The sequence below is a fragment of the Camellia sinensis genome, chromosome 6, assembly GCF_055761805.1.
Source record: "Camellia sinensis isolate YWXY chromosome 6, ASM5576180v1, whole genome shotgun sequence".
Classification (NCBI taxonomy): Eukaryota; Viridiplantae; Streptophyta; class Magnoliopsida; order Ericales; family Theaceae; genus Camellia; species Camellia sinensis.
In genome coordinates, this window is record NC_138966.1 from 29,803,324 (window position 1) to 29,823,152 (window position 19,829).

The 19,829-nt window shown below is 34.4% G+C and overlaps 1 protein-coding gene across 6 annotated transcripts; it reads left to right on the top strand.

Moving 5' to 3' along the window:
* The first annotated feature begins 1,923 nt into the window (after positions 1-1,923).
* On the top strand, positions 1,924-18,960 carry LOC114264472 (SH3 domain-containing protein 2). 6 transcript variants are annotated; one of them, XR_003629978.2, is made up of 11 exons: positions 1,954-2,196; positions 11,412-11,531; positions 11,641-11,710; positions 11,790-11,941; positions 13,700-13,801; positions 14,181-14,381; positions 14,488-14,550; positions 14,689-14,838; positions 14,930-15,025; positions 18,031-18,131; positions 18,449-18,960. XR_003629978.2 is itself a non-coding variant. In XM_028205091.2 (10 exons), the coding sequence occupies exons 1-10, from the start codon at positions 2,137-2,139 to the stop codon at positions 18,563-18,565; spliced, it is 1,110 nt and encodes a 369-aa protein (XP_028060892.2). In that variant the 5' UTR covers positions 1,924-2,136; the 3' UTR covers positions 18,566-18,960. The 6 variants fall into 6 exon arrangements, 2 of the variants coding, with proteins under 2 accessions (XP_028060892.2, XP_028060891.2); XR_014332137.1 differs by having other exon boundaries at positions 14,930-15,004; positions 18,031-18,136; XR_003629979.2 differs by having other exon boundaries at positions 14,930-15,004.
* The last annotated feature ends 869 nt before the right edge of the window (positions 18,961-19,829 follow it).

Here is a 19,829-nt window from a genome sequence, read left to right on the forward strand (position 1 = left end):
GGGCCTGTTTGGGAAGCTGCCAACGAGGCTATTATAGCCTCATTTGATAAATAAGCCAAAAAGTGGCACTGTTCACAGTTTTTTTTTAAAAAAAAAAAAAAAAAAATAGGCACTGCGCTGGACAGTGGTCTCGTTTGGAAAGTGGCTATTTTAATAGGCTATTTGGCTTTTTGACTATTTTAGTATGCTATTTTAGTTTTGTGTTTGAGAGGATGAGATGAATTTTTAGTTGGGTTCTTGTATTGGAAAGTGTGTTGAAATGATATTTAAATTTAAAATGACAAATTTGTCCCTAATTTTTTATTTTTTAAATTGATATAAAGGGGCAAAATGGTAATTTTTCCATTGATGTATCAATTTCCGGCTGTGACAGTGTAGGCACAGCCTACACTGGGCCTGTTTGGGAAGCTGCCAACGAGGCTATTATAGCCTCATTTGATAAATAAGCCAAAAAGTGGCACTGTTCATAGTTTTTTATAAAAAAAAAAAAAAAAAAAGGCACTGCGCTGGACAGTGCCTACACTGTCACAGCCGGAAATTGATACATCAATGGGAAAATTACCATTTTACCCCTTTATATCAATTTAAAAAATAAAAAGTTAAGGACAAATTTGTCATTTTAAATTTAAACATCATTTCAACACATTTTCCAATACAAGAATCTAACTAAAAATTCATCTCATCTTCCCAAACACAAAACTAAAATAACCTACTAAAATAGTCAAAAAGCCTATTAAAATAATCACTTCCCAAACGAGGCCAATAACTGATGTGACTACCCCCTCTCCGATTATAGCATGGAAATGCTCTGGCCGTGGGGGAAAGGAAAGGGACAGTCAGGAATTGAACCCACGCCCACCGTAAAAGAGACGAAGTGCTTCCACTCAGCGACCAATCATGCCAGGGTGGCCTTTTTTTTATTAGAAAATTTTATTGAGACATTTTTGGTCAAATTTCTTCATTATTTTCATATATATATATATATATATTTTTTTTTTCTATTTTTGGAAACAAAATTAATTTTCAAAATTAAAAAATAAATTTTTGTTTTTTATTTTAATCAAATTAGTTTACAATTAAAAAAATAAATAAATAGGGTGATAGTTTTATATATTTTTTTGGTTGATATTCTTCCTTTAATTAATCAAATGATTTTTTTATTTATATAAATAAAATAGAGAAAAAAAATTATATAAAAAAACTCAAAATTTGACTATTGTAACAAAATAAACTCTGAATTTTTAATTTTTTTAATTTAAATATTAAATTTTAAATTATTTTTAATTTAATCATTTTTCTATTTTTGTTAACTAAAATCAACAGAAAAAATAACATTTTAATCATTAAACGTAATAAAAATGATATTATAGACTTTTTATTAATACGTATATTGAGTTTAATGACTAAATTATTATTTTTTTCATTGGTTTTACTTAACAGAATTGGAAAAAGTTTAGATTAAAAATAAATAAAAAAATTTGAGTTTGAATTGATAAAATTAAAAATTCATGATTTACTTCATTACATTTTTTTTGTTGTTGTTGTTGTAGTAATTTTATAGAAAAATATTTAAAAACAAAATAAAAAGAATAAATTACAAATATATCCATGAGATTATTTAAAGTATAAATTACCTTTTGTAATTTGAAAAATTATAAATACTCCTTCATTAAAATTTTTTATTTAACAGAATTAACTAAAAAAATAAAATTTATAATTACTCTCCTATATAATAATACAATTATTTAAATTATTAATTAAATCATATTTTTAATATCATTAAAAACTATTAATTAACTTGATAAATTATTAATAAAAATGACGATTTATTATGAAATTAAAAATTTTAAAGAATAGAATATAATTTTTAAACCGACATAAGATAATTCGTATTTTAATCAAATTTTAAGGATATATTTATAATTTATAAAAAAAAATATTTGAAGAAAAATAAGGTTATTTGCGCAGGAAAGTCGAGCACGCGCCCCTGACATTTGCTGGCAGGCACATGAAGGTTTTTTGAAATCTACGCAAATTCAAAAGCTTGAATCCGTTCTCTCTCTATCTGTATCTTTGTTTCTATTTTTGTACGGAGTTGGAGCTTGCGAACTCTGAACATCATCTTGTAAATGAGAGATGGAGGCAATCAGAAAACAAGCCACAAAGCTCAGAGAACAAGTCGCTAAGCAACAACAGGTAATCCTCTTCTTATTTTTATATTTTTCTTTGTTTTTCTCCATATCCAAACCCTAATTTCAGTCACCAAAAATTGAGAATTACATAAGCCACTATTACTTGTTTGGATCTATTGATTTCTTCGTTTTCACGACGTATCTGAACGATTTATTAGCTGATTGGAGCTGTGGTCGTCAATGTCTTGCTTTATGAATGGTTCATTAATCTTTTATTTTGAACGATGCTTTTGGGCTGTTTATTAGTGTGTAGAATGGAATGTGAAGTTGTGGAATTGCTACTTATGTGTTTTTTTAGATCGGAAAGAAAATCTTCATTGCAAAATTGATAAAGGACCGAATCAATCCGGTACAGCAGTGTCACAATATATCAAAAAGAGATAAATAATCTTCATAGAATGAAGGATCCAAGTTTTCATAGCGTCGGGGAAGAAGCCCCCTTGGGAAATAAACCTCCACAATCAACAACCTAAAAATTAAGAAAACGAACCAGAAATCCAAGTCGCCACCAAATTCATCCAAAACTCCATTACTCTGCAATCTTTAACTTGGAATTTGAAAACCTCACTTATTTGTGGGTTTAAATGTTGTATAAATAGCGTGAATATAACAAGCTTGGCTCATAATTTATAGCTTCAGTGCTAGGTTGAATTTAATCTGCCTTTATATGGAAAAATATGTAGAAAATCTAAAGTTCAAAGGATGTGCAAGTGGACAAGATGCTCATCATTGTTGGACTTAAAGGAGATTGCTTTATATATAATTAATTTTTTTTGCAGAGATTCTTGATTGTATTTTACGTTCTGTTTGTTTCGGTTGAAAACATTGTCCAACAGAAAACAGAAAAAATGTTTTCCTTGTTTGGTTGCGTCCTTAAAACTAATGTAATAGTTGTTAAATTAGTGGTGGTAGGGTGGTAGTACTAGTAGTAGTATGGTTTCATTGATAAGATTTTAGTTCTGAAAATGTGTTTCTCGTTTCAAAAATGAAAAATATTTTCTGTTCAAATAAGCTTGTTTTTTTTCGTTGATTTTCGTTTTTCCATTATACCAAATGTTATAAATTGATTTTTTATTTTATTTATGTTTTTAAATTTTTGTCCAAACAAATACTGTTACTTTTAATAAGCTGGAGTTCAACATTGTGGTTGAGTTAATGATGCAATCTAGTGGTTTTATTTAACTTGTTCATGCAATAGCTCTACTATTAGTAATAGTTGTAATTTTTATATATTTGTTTGGAGAAAATCTCTAAATGGCGTACAATCCTTGAAGCTAATTTTTAGTGCTAGTGAAAAGTCGATTTAACTTGACAACGTACTCTTTTCGCTGGGTGTTGCTATTAGCCCCCGCATTTCTTCTTTAGACCCCTACTTGTATTTTTTTAATTACAATTTTACCCTAATTTTGCAATTCTAATTTTATCCCCATCCCTAACCACCCAAACCCTAACCCCACCAGTTTCGGTCGATACCCTCCTTGCCATCCCCATCTCTACCAACCCTCCTTGACTTATCCACCCCTCTCTGTCCATCCCCGCCATCCATCCCTCTCCTAGCCTCTTTCAGTCCTTCCCTAGCCCTATGTTACATGGACTCTTCAAATTAAATCAAATACCCGTGTCGGACACCCGACACTCGGACAAGGGTATGGGATATGTGTCAGATACTTTTCAACGGATACTTCTTATATAATTGTATATAACACTATTATTATATGTATATATTGTTATATAATTGCTATAAATGTCATTTTGACACTATAAGTTAAATATAATACCATTTTATCTCACATATTAGATTAAAAATATAAAAATATGACCTTTTTTTGCCGAGTCCGCGTATCCTTAAATTTATGATTTGATGAGTCCGACCTCTAGATACATACCCGCACCCGACACCCGTACCCGAGTCCATGTAACATAGCCCTAGCCTTCGTTGGCCCCTCGTCTTTTCTCTTGCCATCCCCTACCCCTTCCTTAATGTCTACTGTCACAAACTCTTCTTCTTCTTCTTCTTTTTCTTCTTACTCCTAAACCCTATCTTCTCTCTCTCTCTCTCTCGCAAGGATCACAGTGGGGAGAGGCTAGGAGGGGGTTCAAGATGGGGAGGGGGATTGGGTTGTTCGCGGTGGGGGAGAAGGGTCACGGCAAAGATGAAGAAGAAGAAGAAGAAGAAGTAGAAGAAGAAGAAGAAGAAGAAGAAGAAGAAGAAGAAAGGGAGGGGGGGGGGGGGTTGGAAGGGGGTGGTGATGGGGAAGGAGTAGTGCCACCAAAGGTGGGTTGAGATGGATGAGGGTGGTGCCAGAGGTGGGAAGGGGCTGGGTGCTATCGGGAGGAGGAGAGGGACTGGGGAGGGTTGTCGTCGATAGGGGATAGGGAGTTGGGGAGGGTTTCCAGTGGGTGGCTGTCGGTGGGTGTTGTTGGGGGAATTAGGGTTGCTGAGGTAAGGATCTAATTGAGACTTGAATTGGGATTATGGTGGGTGCTCAAATAAAAAACGATGGAGAACAATTTGGTGTATGGGGGCTCGAAGAAGTGAGGGATCTCAAAATAAGAAAAAGGTCGGGGGTTTTTAGCAGCCCCCTTTTTTGTAGTTCTTTTATCTTTTGATGTGAGTACACTAACAATTTATGGTATTTCTTCTAGCCGACCACTAAACCACTTGATTGGGACACAATGCTTGATTTGGTTTGGTTAAATGTCTTTTCTTGTAGAATTTATCTACCCTTGATGTTGCTTTCCAACTTCCCCTACTCATTCTTCTACTCCATTTCTCATAGTTTTGGGTTTGGAAAAGTTATTTATATAATATTTTTCAATGAGAATTGAGCTGGAAAAGATCTATTTTGCTGAATAGTGAATTCTGCACCAGTTTTGCTTGTCACTGTTTTGGCATGTGGACCACAAATTGGCTGTGATGAATCCATTTGGGTAAATTGTACACATGTTGGGTGCAGGTGTATGTTTTGGTGTCAAATTTGTCTAATCTTCCATTTTTAATGCATTTGGTCAAAACTTGAAGTCTTTAATATTTATTTATTTTTTGGTCTCTACCTAATATGAGATTTCTATTTATCTCAGCATGTAAGAGGTATTCTATTATTCTGTTTTGTATTTTTAAGAGGTAGAGAAAAGTAATGAGAAGAGGTCCCAAGAAGAGGTTTTGGTTCTTGCCTCTTGGGTAACTTTGTTGGTCGAAGTACGTGTTTTTCTTTTCCTTTCTCTGTCAAGTGTTTGGCATGTCTGATACATATTTGTACCCATACCCACACTTGTTTCCTTTCTTGTCCAACCAATTCCATGTAACATTGTGAAAAATTCATTTCTGAAAATTGTGGTCTTTTGGCTTATATATTGTAGAGTTAAAGAGCGAAAGTGCGTAACTTAATTTCTACTCAATCTAGGCTTGGGTGTGTGTTTTGTGTTAGTATATTAGCAGATGATGTATCAATCTTATGCACTTGAATACAATGTTTAGATGGTAAACTCAGCCAAGGTCTGGAGTTGTGCATTCTACATGGCTTTCAATTTTGTATCCTATTGCACACATGATAAACTTACCAGCTATTAGAGCATCTCCATTGCTAATTGTCAAAATAACATTGCCAAAGCTATGGGTCCATTTGGTTTAGTTTTAGAATCATGATTTGAGTGTGGAGTATGGATGGCAATTTGAACCCGGCCTACCGACCTCGATTAGAACTGTTTTTTCCCGAAAAATACCTCCGACGGGGCGGGGGTGGTATTCAAAAATGATTCCCTGACAATTTTCGTGTCGGCGACGGTGATACGTTTTCCAGCTCGGCTCCGGCCCCGGGCCGTCCCCATCCTTGTCCCCATTTCCCCCGAAGTGAAATTACTATTATATCCCTCTCTCTCTCTCTATATATATATATAAACCAAACCCTCACACACAAGCCTCTCAGACTGTCCTCTCTCTCTCTCTCTCTCTCTCTCTCTCTCTCTAAAATCCTCCCATCACCGCCGATCTGTTTCCTTTCTCACCAAAACACTAACTTCTCTGTTTCCTCTTCCAACTCACCTCTTCCTCCATCGTCCCCTCAAAGCCCTAGGGTTAGGATTTTGCACCACTGCAAACGTTCGTCGGCGATGGTGGGTGAACACATCTAACGGATGAGTTGACTAACAAGGGTTCGGAGTTCGACAACATTTGGCCGGAAAAGGTTCCAGTTTTTGATCCGACCTGATGTAATCAAACTCTCTCTCTGTGATCTGATCTGGGAGAACAACTCAGATCTAATTTTTTTTGTTAATGCTTTCTCAGATCTAAATTGTTTTTTGTTAGGGTTTTCTTAGATACATATATATATGTGTGTGTGTGTGTACATAATGAACAAAAAAAAAAATGAACAATTTCAGAGCTTGTATATGCCAACAGTTAGGGTTTTCAAGAGTTAGGGTTTTTAGATCTTTAAATTCAAATCGTCAAAAACAAAGAGTGACATAGAGTGAGAGAGAGAGAGCTCTGAGGTGAAGAAAGAGTCCCCTCAGATGCCTGTTGTTAATGAACAATTTTATATATAATTTTTTTTTTAAGTTGATGATTGTTTTTGATGATGATTGTTGATAATGATGATGATCAAGGTTCTGAAAAGCGGTTGCGATCGCCGTAACGGTGGCGGTGACGCGGTTGCGGTTGCGGGGTGTAAAGGCCGTAGTGTAACGGTTGCGGTAACCGGAACCGTGAATTTTTTTATTTTTTGCACAATTTGAAAAAAACTTACCGATGCACATATTTTTTTTCGATGATCATATTTATTGGGTTAAAAATAAATATTGATCAATTTTTATAAATTTTCAGGTATGATTTCATATTTTTAAATCACTATAAACTGAGTTTTTTACATTTTATTTTAATAATTAATGACTTTATATTTTATAAAAAATTAATCACTAACTATTATATATAAGATAAATAATGACAAAAGTAAGAGAATAAATAAGAACTTAAATATATATATATATATATATACATATTTTAACTAAGCCAAATAGATAATGACCACACTTATTATTATTATTATTTTCAAACAATATATAGATAGACACACAAATAAAATGGTTTAGTGATAGTAGCTGAATAGAATAGCATAGGTCTTATAGTTTCAACAAATCAATAACATGTTCTTCATCTTCCCTCTTCTCTCTCTCTCTCTATCTCTTGCTCCTCTATTTTCTCTTTTTATCTTCCCTCTTCTCTCTATCCCTCTTCTCCCATTTTCAGCTTTTTTTTGTGTATTTTTTCGAAAGAAACAGTTTGGAACCGTTACGTAACGGTGCGTAACAGGCCGTTACGGCTGTTACGGCACCGTTACGACCGCTACGGCAGCCGCTACGGCCGACACACCTGTGAATCTCAATCACATTGCAAAAGCGGCCGTAACGGGTGGCAGTAACCGCCAAAACCGTTACGTAACGGCGTTACGTAACGGTTGCGGCCGCTTTTTAAAACCTTGACGATGATGAAACATATTGAAAAAAGATTAAATTTTTTTTAAATTTTTTTGTTGTTCTTGTGTTGAACAAAATAAAAAAAAATAAAAAAAAAGTTCGGAAATTTTTCGGGGTCGGGGAAACTCGATCCCCGTTAGGGGTCGGGGTCGGGGTCGGGGTCGGGGTCGGGGTCGGGGACGGGGACGGGGGGTTGATGGCGTCCCCGCCAGGGATCGGGGGCGGGGATGAGGATTTTTTTACTTTCGAGGATTGGGGATGGGAAGGGAGAGTGTAATCCCAGGCCCCGGGCCTGTTGCCATTTCTAATGTAGAGTTGTGATTTATGTGTGGAGTTGTGAGTTGAGTTTTAAAAAGAGAAAATTTGTTTGGTTGTGAGTTTTGAAAAGAGTTTAAACTTTTTGAATTTGAATTTTGAAAAGAGTTTTAAGTTTTAAAAAGAGTTTTGAATTGTATTTTGAGTTTCGAGTTTTTGAATTTTGAGTTGTATTTTGAAATTTTTTGGATTTATTTATTTTTAAATATTTAAAAATGTTTAAGATGATTTAATTTTTTTATTTTGAGTATATAATTTTTATTTTATTTTTTAAATATTTTAAACTCAAAACACAACCACACTGAAATCATAACTAAACACATGATTCAAAATTCAATTTAAAATTATTTTCAAAACTTATAACCAAACACATAGCTCAAAACTTAATTCAAAAACTCTTTTCCAAATTCATAACCAAACTCTTTTCAAAATTGTATTAAAAAAAATTCAAAAAAATAATTTTTATTTTTTTTTTAAAACTGTTTTTTTTTTTTTAATTTTTGAAGAAAAATATATTTTTTTATTTTTTTGAAAAAATAATTTTTGTTATTTTTTTAAGTATTTAGATATATATGGTGATCCAATTTTTTAAAAAATTAAATATTTAAAAAAAATTTAAAAATTTAAAATATTTGTAAAATAAAATAAAATATTTAAAATAACAAAAATACTTAAAATAACAAAAATATTTAAAATAAAAATTATATATTTAAAATAAAAAATAAATTTTTAAAATTTTTAAATATTTTTAAAAAATACAGTGCACATTAAAAAAAATAAATATTTACAATATAAAATATTTATCCTAAAACAAAACCAAACACAGCTTATAATTTGGCATGCTATAGTAGCAAAATGTCAAATTATAGCAATAGTGCTCCAATGGTACAATACCATTTTGGCATATTCCCAACCAACTTTTCCTCATATTTTTTAGGTGGCGTTTGGATATATAACTTTTTGAGTAGTTTTTTTTGTTAATTTTTTTTTTTTTTTGTCTTTTATGCCCTTTTTAAAACTTTAAAAAAATAATTAAATACTTACATTCTATCTGACTAAACAAACATAAAAAATTAAAAAAATCAAAAAATATATAAATATAATTCACCTCACTATTCACATACCACTACAAAATTATATATTTTTTTTGAGTGATTTTTTGTTTTTGTTTTTGTTTTTGTTTTTTTGTCTTTTATGACCTTTTTAATTTTTTTTTAAAAATAAAAAAATATATTTAAATGACTAGATAAATATAAAAAATTTTGATTTTTTTTAAAATGCTAATTCACCCACCATTCACATGCTATAATAAAATTAAAAAAAAATACTACCTGTTTCAATAAAAAATACATTAATGATAATGCAATAATTAAATTACATAACTATTTCATCTAGAACCTTCCTTTTAAATTTCATAACTATTCCATCCATGACTATTTCAGATTTTTTTTTTTCTTTGGACCAAAACTATTTTAGATTGTAACCCCCTCTCTCTCTCTCTTTCTCAGAGCAAATGAAGTGGTTCTGTCTCTCAAGCTCTGGTGTACTCACCTACACCCCCTTTGTCTCTTTCCCAGAACCGCCACTACCACCAGATTTACTCTCACCAGAACCACCCCCCTCTTTCTTTCTCTCTCTCCATCCCTGTCTCTCACAGTTTCACCCGCCTTTCTTTCTCTTTTCCCTTGGACCATCACCACCACCACAAAACCTATATACCATTTGCTTCTCCGACCTTGACCTTCTCTCTAGCCAACCCCTCACCTCCGACATTTGGCGGAGATCAGTTGTAGATCATCTCCTGAACCCTAATTGAACCCCCCCCTCTCTCTGTCTCAGTCGCAACAAAGATCAATCGCCTCACCCTCTCTCTCCATCTTGATCCACTCTTTGAAACCCTCCACTTTGCTTCATCAGGTTTTTTTAATTATTATTATTATTATTTTTTTAAATATCTACATTTTTGTTTTTATGGTAATTTTTCTATTTTATGGTAATTTTGGTTGATTATTGTGTTGTTGCTAGTTTGTTCTTGGATTTTTCCCACTGTGTTTGTTTGTTCCATGAAAATTTTGGAGCCGAAATCTGTTTATTTGGATGATATGGCAAGTTTGGCAATTGCTAAATTTGATAGGAGTTATAGCAGTCCACTGGAGCATGGTTTTTGGAGACTCTTGCCAAGTTTTGGCAATGGCAACTCCAATAGCTAGCCATTGGAGATGCTCTTAGGTAGTTTCAGTGCATGATGATGTACTAAGCCAAACTAAAGTTACTAACCTTCGCCTTTCCTAATATGTTGGGGATAGCAATCAATGTTGATCACTAGAGAGATAAACAAGCTAAACACAATGCTCAAATACATCTTGGACCTTGGTGAATGCTGGACAGTTGATAATTTGACAAAACCAAGCTTACCGTGTCATTGACAATCTCTCTCTATATGTAACGTTTACTTGTGTTGCCTCTGTTATTTGTGGCAGTGTTGCTTGGTGTTCTCAATAATGACCTGGCAATGAAACTAAACAAAATCCAGTAGTGACCTTTATTCTTGTTCTTAGTGATTATTTTCAAGATTGATTGTTGAACAAAAATAGGGGTGACCATTGTTCCATTGGTAAAATCTTGGCCTAATAACCTTGAGGTTATGGGTTCAAGTCTTGGGGCAACCACTTTGTGCACTATGTCAAAGGTTAGGTGTGTATCCAATCTTTCCCCTCCCAAAAACACATTAATGTGTATTATTTGGGAGTTATTTATTGTTGAACAAAAATGTAATGTAAAGACATAATTGTCCATAGTGCTGAAGTTCAGTGAAAATGTGTCATCATGTCACTTTCATTTTAACTTTACATTTGTTATTCTAGGCTTAGATTTTCTTGCCTTTTTTAGAAGTTAAATCAATTTAGATAAAATTTATCAGTTTGCTCCGTCATTATCGATGTCGTTACTGTGATCGTATAGCTATTAGGTTGCTAAGCTGTTGCTTTTACATATCACTGCTGACATCAGTTTAAATTGTGTTTCCCAATACTTCTTCACTTACTGTGCTTGCCTATCTAACGAGGAAAATAAGGACAATATTTAAAAGTCAATTCACAAAAGGGGCTTCTTTACCAGCGGGAAGGGGATGTGTTCCTTTAGTATCGATAGTATGTAGTGAATGTGTTGTTACTGACCATGTGTCAATTGAAGGTTATGGCATCTCTTATTTTCTGGTTGCTCTATAGTAATGGTTTGACGTGCATGGAGGATGGCCTAAATTGTTTCTCTGCTTTTCGTTACGTAGGATTGTTTTGCTTTCTGTATTTATATCTTAGCAGTCTGGTTTGTCTATGGTTGGAAACTTTAAGCATGTTTAGGGTTTCAAAATTTATGTGCTGGGCTTGATGATGATTATTATTTTTTTCTAATGATTTTTGGTTAATTCCCTAGGCTGTCTTCAAGCAGTTTGCTGGTGGACTTGGAGGTTCAGATAATATCGTACCTGATGAATTTGAACTTCATCAGCATCAAAAACTAGAGAAACTTTACATATCGACCCGTGCTGGCAAGGTTGGCTAACCATTCTCTTGCTTGCATGTAACTCTACCTTTATTCTTTCTTTCTTTTTTTTTTTTTTTTGGGGATTGGCACCTTATTCTTTCTTTCTTGGCCTATTCAGCACTTCCAAAGGGATATTGTTCGTGGTGTGGAAGGTTATATTGTTACTGGATCCAAGCAAGTTGAAATAGGTGATTTTCTGAGACATTATTGTCCTTTTTGCTTTTCATATCATGTCAGTCATTGTCAATACCCAAATATCTTCTATAGGTACCAAGTTGTCAGAGGACAGCAGAAAATATGGTGCTGAAAACACTTGCACCACTGGTAGTACATTATCCAAAGCTGCCTTAAGCTATAGTAGAGCTTGTGTTCAAATGGAAAAGGAACGTGGAAATCTACTGAAAGCCCTTGGAACACAGGTTTGAGCTAGCTTTTTCATATGATCATAAAGTGAGATTCTTTTCTTCCTTCTTTTTTTTTTTATTTTTATTTTTATATATTTTTTTTAAATTTAAAAATAAAAAATCACCCTAGGGGCATATTCATATGATCATAAAGTGAGATTCTTATGTTATATGTTGTATGAGCATGATCTTTTAATAGTAACATGCACACTTGGGACACATTTTGTTGCAAATAATTTGTCAGAAATTATGTCTTAATACTTGGTTTGTTGCTTTTGTGTAGTTACAAAACAATCCTAGCTACTTTGTGATAATTCAAAATTTCACAAATCACAGGTTATAAATTAGTCTCTATTTTTATATGCTACTTCTTTTGCTGAAGGACATTCTCTCATTTTGAATCGAATTTTGTGCCAACTTAATGGAATTTATTAGTTATTGTAGTAAGAAGGAAAAATAGGTGAGAAAGAAAGAGACATTATGCTGTTCATTAAAAAAAAAGAAGCAAAAGTGACCTTAGCTGTAGAGAGAGATTTGGGTATGAGATGGAGATGGTTTGTAGGGAAGTGAATTTGAAGTCAGGATAAATCCAATCAATTTTGGCTGGTATTGAATTGGTTGATTGAAGTCCTTTCATATTCCATTTTCATTGTGTTCCATTAAACAAATGATGTTTCAAACCACATCTGTTCCATTCTTTACCAAAGCAACCAACCTTAAGTCTAGCTTATATTTAAGTTTTACCTTCCATCGTGATTGGATTGGCTTCCATATGCATGTAGCGGCAGGTAAATTTGGATCGAAGGTCATACCGATATATCTTGACTCTTCTTGAATTAACAATTACTATTAGCGAGTTTGTTAGATCATGCTATCCATTATGGCTCCATCAAGCTCAGTTGTTAGACTTGCTATTTCTTGTGTTTCCTAGGGCAGTTACACCAATGCTGTGTATTCACAAGTTCTGATGTTTATATTGGCTGACTCTACGCAAGCTGCTTAAATTCTCTGTTGCTTTTTTGATGTTTATATTGATGGTCTTGTTAATATTTGTTGGATTCTTCAACTGTTGGGTGACTCAATTTCCTAGGTTTGGAATCCCTCTGCTTTTGAGTCTTAATTGTTGAACTAGTTGTGACAATATTGGGAAGAATGGAGTAACAATACAACCTCTCTTCCACAGGGGGTTGTAACAAAAGTAATTCAATATTTGAATTCTCTGATATGCTTTTCTCCAGTGGAAGTTTATTCAATACACCTAACTAATTTTAGTGCATTCCCTCCATTGACCATGAAGTCTGAAATTTGAGTAAATGAGTTTGATGCCTCTTCCTTGACCTTGACTATTTCATAGATTTCACTTTTTCATAATTCAGATGTTTACTTTTCGCTTTTTGTCCTCTTTCTGTCTATCAAATTTTTGTTGGGGTGTCATTCAATTAATTGCACATGATTTTGTTTCTTCATTTAATTTATTTTTAACAGCATTTCAGAGCTCTGCTTCATTTATTTAATGCGGATGCTAACAATAAGGAGAGTCTACAAGTGGAGAGCAAATAATATTGGTCCAAAATTTTAGTCGATACATGTTATGTTGTGAAAGCCATGGATTCTTAGCAAATTGGCTTTGGAATCATGATATTTTAAAAAATTAATCCATGTTACGAACACTTGCATTTGTGATTCTAGTTTCTCCTCTTCATTTTAGTTGTCACTTGCAGAGATGTTTAATCACATTACTTTTCTGTTGTGATCAATTTCTTCCTTATCCAGATTGCTGAGCCTTTAAGAGCAATGGTAATGGGAGCTCCATTGGAGGATGCTCGACATCTGGCGCAACGATATGATAGAGTGAGACAAGAAGCTGAAGCTCAGGTAATGTTGGATATGAGTCGTATATATGCGTGCTTGATTGACTTATTTCCATTTTGCTTGCTTTTTCCCTCATAAGTGATCTACAGTATATTGCATGACCCAATTTTTGGCTGGTATGTAATTCTCCCTCTGTCCATTGTATGTGTCTTGGTTGACCATGCACACAATTCACGGAAAACATTATAAAACAATACATTTACAAAAATGTCCTTTGACTTATTTGGACATTTATTTTTGGGAATTGGGATGTAAAATAAATTTAGGGACGGAGGGAGTAGAATGTTAAATCTTGCAATGCATGACTAACTAGAACATGACACTCTGTTGTGTGATTTTTATTTACCAGCCTGTTTTTACTTTCTGTTTTGGACCCAGACAGGTTATTGAAGTTTCAAGACGCCAAGCTAGGGTGAGGGAACCTAATAGTAATCCTGATAATGTTCTGAAGTTGGAAGCTGCTGAAGCAAAGCTTGAGGAGCTGAAGTCAAACATGGTTGCATTGGGTAAGGAAGCTGCTGCTGCAATGGCTGCTGTGGAGGCCCAGCAACAGAGGTTGACTCTCCAACGACTTATAACCATGGTAATACGTTCTGCCTGATATGGATTTATTTACTTGTTCCAATACCAATGTTCTAGAAAATAGGTTCGGAAGAATTTATCAAATTTTGTTATTTGGTTCATTGAAGGTTGAGGCAGAGCGTAATTATCATCAGAGGGTTCTACAGATACTTGATCAGCTTGAGGGTGAGGTATGAATCAAGTTCAATGAATCTTTCTAGTGGAGTATTGGAGCATTGTGTCTCTTTGATTTAATTTGGATCCTTTTGTAACTGTTCTGCATGTTAGATGGTGGTGATTAACATTATTTGTTGTCTTGTCACCAATAGATGTTGTCAGAGCGTCAACGAACTGAAGCTTCTCCTGGTCCAGCCAGAAATAGTATGCCTCCACCCCCATCCTATGATGAAGTCAGTAGTGTATTTGCTTCTCAGACATATGATGGCTCAACAGATGGCATGGGTTACTTCTTAGGCGAGGTAACTCTTATTTTGGCATCATTCTGCAATTATAGTTAATGAAAGTGTTTCACTCTTTAGTTGACTTTTCATTGTTTATTTTTGCTGCCAGGTCATACATTCATATCAAGCTGAGTCTGATGTGGAGTTGACTTTATCAGTTGGTGATTATGTTGTTGTCCGAAAGGTTCCATCAATTTTCTTCACTGTATGCTTGCATTTACAATGATTTTCTCTGATTTTCTGTATCTGAAGTTTTTGTGATTTTTTTTGGGTTGGTTTGCCTTTTTAATTCTCCATGTTGAGTTCATGTCAGTTTACGAGCATTTACTATAAAATCTAGAAAATAATGCATTATCATATCAATGAATTTATTACCATGGACGCTGTTTCATGCTGATGGACACTGTTTAGTCTAGAAGGTTGGTGTTAGGCTGGTACCCGAACATACACATGTTAGTTAATTGGAGCAGACGCTTGCTGTACAAAAATTAAGGGTAAGTTATGCTGACCTACCTTGAGGTTTGGAGAAAATATAGTATATTTCACAGTTTTGGCATAATTATACTAACCTCTCCAACAATGACAACAAAGTTACGGACCTGATGACTAATAAAATTACAATTTTACCCTACTGTATCATAATGAATTTACCATTTTAACCTTATACACATAACCAAAGCCTAGCCCACCTTCTTCCCTTTTTTCTTTTCTTATCCCTCAGTGGAGGTGTGACACACACACACAGCCTCCATCATCCACTGGTGCTCACAGCTAACCACCACCACTGTGAACCATGATTGGACTCTAATAGCCACCACGAACAGCCACTATGAACCATGATCGTTCTCCAACGTCGATGATCGACCAGTGCCTTGAGCAGCCACCGTGAACCACGATCAGCCATCGCCTTCAAACAACCACTACATCCTGTGGCCTCCAACATCAGAGTTCTCTTCCCCTCATTTTTTTCAAATTTTTTTTTTTTTTGGTTTCATTTCGTTGTTGATGAGGAGGAGGGGGAAGGCATTGAGAGGATGAAGGATGTGGCGTGGGTGTCGTTGGGGTTTCCTTCAATTTTTTTGGTTGAAGTTTTTTGAAAATTGGGGTGATTTGGAGTAGGGGTGGTGGTTTGAGGTGGAAACAGTAGTGGAGGTAAGAAGAGGGAGAAATAGGGGGGATGGAGGTGGCGATCGGTGAAGTAGAGAGGTGGAGTGGAGGTAATGAACTGTGATAGATTGAGGTGGCGTCTAGTGATGGAGGGAAGTAGAGGGGGCTGGGAAAGGCAGTGGTCCGTAACAAGGGAGGGAGACATGATGGGCATACACATACACATATATATATATATATATTTATGTATAGATAACAAAACTATGCCCAATTTAGTCTCCATTTCATCGGGGTCTGGGAGGGGAAAACAATTAAATACATTCGATAAATAAAGAAGTAAAATAATAAATTTAGTTTTGTTTTAAATGAGAAGGGTAACATCACAAAATACTTTTAGTTTTAAACCGGTACTTCAGTGTTGTGGGCGAAATTGTTAACAAATTTTATAGTTGAGGGAGGTTTGTCTAATTATGTCAAAACTATGAGTCTTCTTGTAATTTTGCCAAACCTTAGAGGAAGTCATTGTAATTTACCCCAAAATTAATTTCATCTTAAGATAAATTTGTTCTACGTGATTCATCTCAACTTAACAAATGTGTAACTGCAGTTAATATGGCCTTGAGTGACAGTTTCTTAACTTGGTGCTTATTCATTTTGTGGGCACCTATTTTGCCCAACATCTCGACACTCTTGACGGCTGATAATTTTACCAGACTTCTGACATTGGTAGTCCTTTCAAATTCATAGGTCATGTTTAATATTCTTTAAATCACTTAATTTTGGAAGTAACATATGATTCTTTGAAGTTCATGTGAAATAGTCTTTTAGTTCTTCTATATTTGTTGGTTTCATAATCTTGACCATTGAAATTCCGGAGATGCAAGTGATTTGTTTGTGTTTGGGGAACCTGTGAGTACATGGCATCTGCTTGTTTCTAAAGCCAGATTAATTTGAATAAAAACAACTGAATTTTGATATTTTTGCCCCTCTACAGCCCAAAAGTCATGGAATCCCACCGTTGCCACTCTCTATGCTGCATCACCTTGTGTAGCATTGCTGCCATTGGTCCACTAATGAAAAACTAGTGTGTTTTATAGTATTTCTTCAGATAAATTACACTTTACCTCCCATAGTTAGGCTAAAAAACATGGTGCCCCCTTGAATTTTATTTTGTGGCACTAAACCTCCTTGAAGTTAGAATCAAAGTGCCAAAACTGACAACTGTAACAGAAAACGTTAATAGACTAAATTGCCCCTGTTATTTCACTCTTCTCTTCTGCTTGTGTTCCTTTCTTTGTACCACTTCAGTACATAGCATTCTTTGGGTTCATTTCTTTAAATTGGAATCACAAAATTTGAACACAACCATTTCATGAATCGATGTTTTAATTGATGCTTATTTTTATGCCAAAGCTGTGAGTTGCTATGCCTTCATCCAAAATGGTGCATTAAGAAAAAAAGGCATATCGGTCTTGCTTGCTGCAAGAAACTATTGCTATTATTGTTGGTTAATAGCCCATACATTGAGAACAGGAGATGTAACAACAAAGGATATGCCTCGTACATCGTTACTTATAACACAACTTATATTGGAGACATTGAAATGTTGGCAGTATGACCTTGTTGAATGGCTCATTTTCTGCTGCTCCATTTACTGAATCTTATATAACCATTGCTTCAAATTCTATGTGCGTGCAAATACCTGTAAATGCGGATGTAGTTTATCCTATTGGATTAGTTGCAACTACATGTAAAAGGTGTACTGCTTTCTTATGCTAATCATTTGTTGAAACCTTTAACAGGTACCCTCTCTATAAGCTTAATTGTTTTTAAATTTCCAAATCAAGAAAATAATTTTGAGATGACTGTATTATCTGGTTTGACATGTAATTGCTCTTTCTGTTTCCCCCTCCTTGAGAGAGTAGAGAATGGTTGTGGTGACTGTGGGTGGTTGTGATTGAGAGGGTGATGGGTGTGCTTTGCGTAGTGTCATAAACTTTGAGGGGGACACGCTATCTTTCGGCCTAACCTCAAGGGGGCAGACTGTAATTTACAATAATCTTTACCCTTTCTTTTTGTTTGTGCCTTTTTGGTGATGAACAGCAGCAGCATCCTTGCCTCCTTGGTGTTCACTGAGGCTGACAGGCCATTTGTTACAATCTTTGTGGATTAAAAAATGAAAAGAAATCAGTAACTGCATATTGGTAATGTTAGAATCGAAGTACCTCATTTTATAATTATTTTTTTCCTGCTCCTAATTTTGTTATTTATATTTATAAAGCTGTTTTTTGAATTGCCACACTGTTCTGGCTTCTCGCTGGTATTATCACTATTATGATTTGGGTAACAATGCTTTTGCCACATCTAATTCCTTGAAGCAAATATTGAAGTTCTTATTTAAATTGTTATGAACCCTTTTTTCATCGAGTTTTTGCTGTATATCTATTGCTGTGTGTTCCTGTTACCAATTGCAGTTACTTTTATCTGTCATGCCAAAGTCTATTCTTTGTGTTTGTGGCAGGTGTCAAACAACGGTTGGGCTGAAGGTGAATGCAAGGGGAAAGCTGGTTGGTTCCCCTTTGGATATGTAGAAAGACGAGATCGTGTTCTTGCTAGCAAGGTGGCTGAAGTATTTTAACTATTTGTTAGGTTTGCATTTAGCATTCCCACAGGTGGTGCATGCAAAGTTTAAGCTTTTGATCTTTGTTGGGTGATGTTTGTCCTGCTTGATTGCTGCCGTCATGAACACAAACATATTTTCATGTGTTAGGAAGGTACGGGATTCTGTGTCCTAATTCACTTTTAGCCGCACGATCATGCCTCAAGATTTTCACCACATTGTGTTGCTGAAAGTGCCTTGGGATAGAAAGACAGAAATTTGCGGGATAGAGAATCCCTGACTGTTAAAGAACAAGGAATGCTTTGTTTTAATTCCTCCTAGTTACAATTTTCTATACAAACTCCATTTTTGCTGTAATTTCAACTTATTGTTGTGGCATATTATTTTCAATTTTCTTTTGGAAATTACGTCTAGTTTGACCTGTTCTTCCTTTTTGCGGTATTTAATCCTTTGCTTATTATCTACAAAATTGACCGGACTCCAATTAATTTTATGGGCCTTGTTCGATTAATTGGCCCACTAAATGGGGGAATGGCTCCTCTTTATATCACTATTTCTCATACTCTTGTGGGTTTCACTTTGGGCTCACAATGATAGTCTGAATAGTTCATCAATCTCAAATCTATTGATGAATAAGTGAATAAATTGTATTTTATTTTATAAAATGGATGGTTTAATTTTAAACTAATTGTTGTCATTCATTTTACAAAATAAAATATAATTTATTTATCTTTATTGATATCTAATAAAATTAATATTTTGCATACCTCAACTTTATTGTTGAGTATACGAGATATTCAAATTATTATTATGGACCTAAAATGAACTCACAAAGAGAAATATGGAGGGAAGAGTGTGATCAACATGTTTTGTGATGGACATTTTGTCATAAATTCAGACTGAAGGTTTTGGGACAATTGTGAAGTTAGATGACTTTAATTTGAGTAGATTTTCAATCTCTAGTACTATGTTTGGTTGGAGAATTTGGTGTGGGATTTGAAAATGAGAAAGGGAAAAAGTGTGTGAAACTAGGTGAAATGTAGGTATATTTTATTTTAATTTCACTTACTTTTTTTTTTTCTTTTCAAATTCTTTTCTAAATCCGTCAATCAAACACAGCGTAAAGGACGATTACACAATTATTTCACTAAAATTGGACCTCCAGTCTTCTCTAGATGTGTCTATGTTGACAATAATTTAACGTTGCCTAACCAAAAAGAGTAATGTTAGGGATTAATAAAATATTATAATTTTTTTTTTTATATATAATATTTATGAGTGT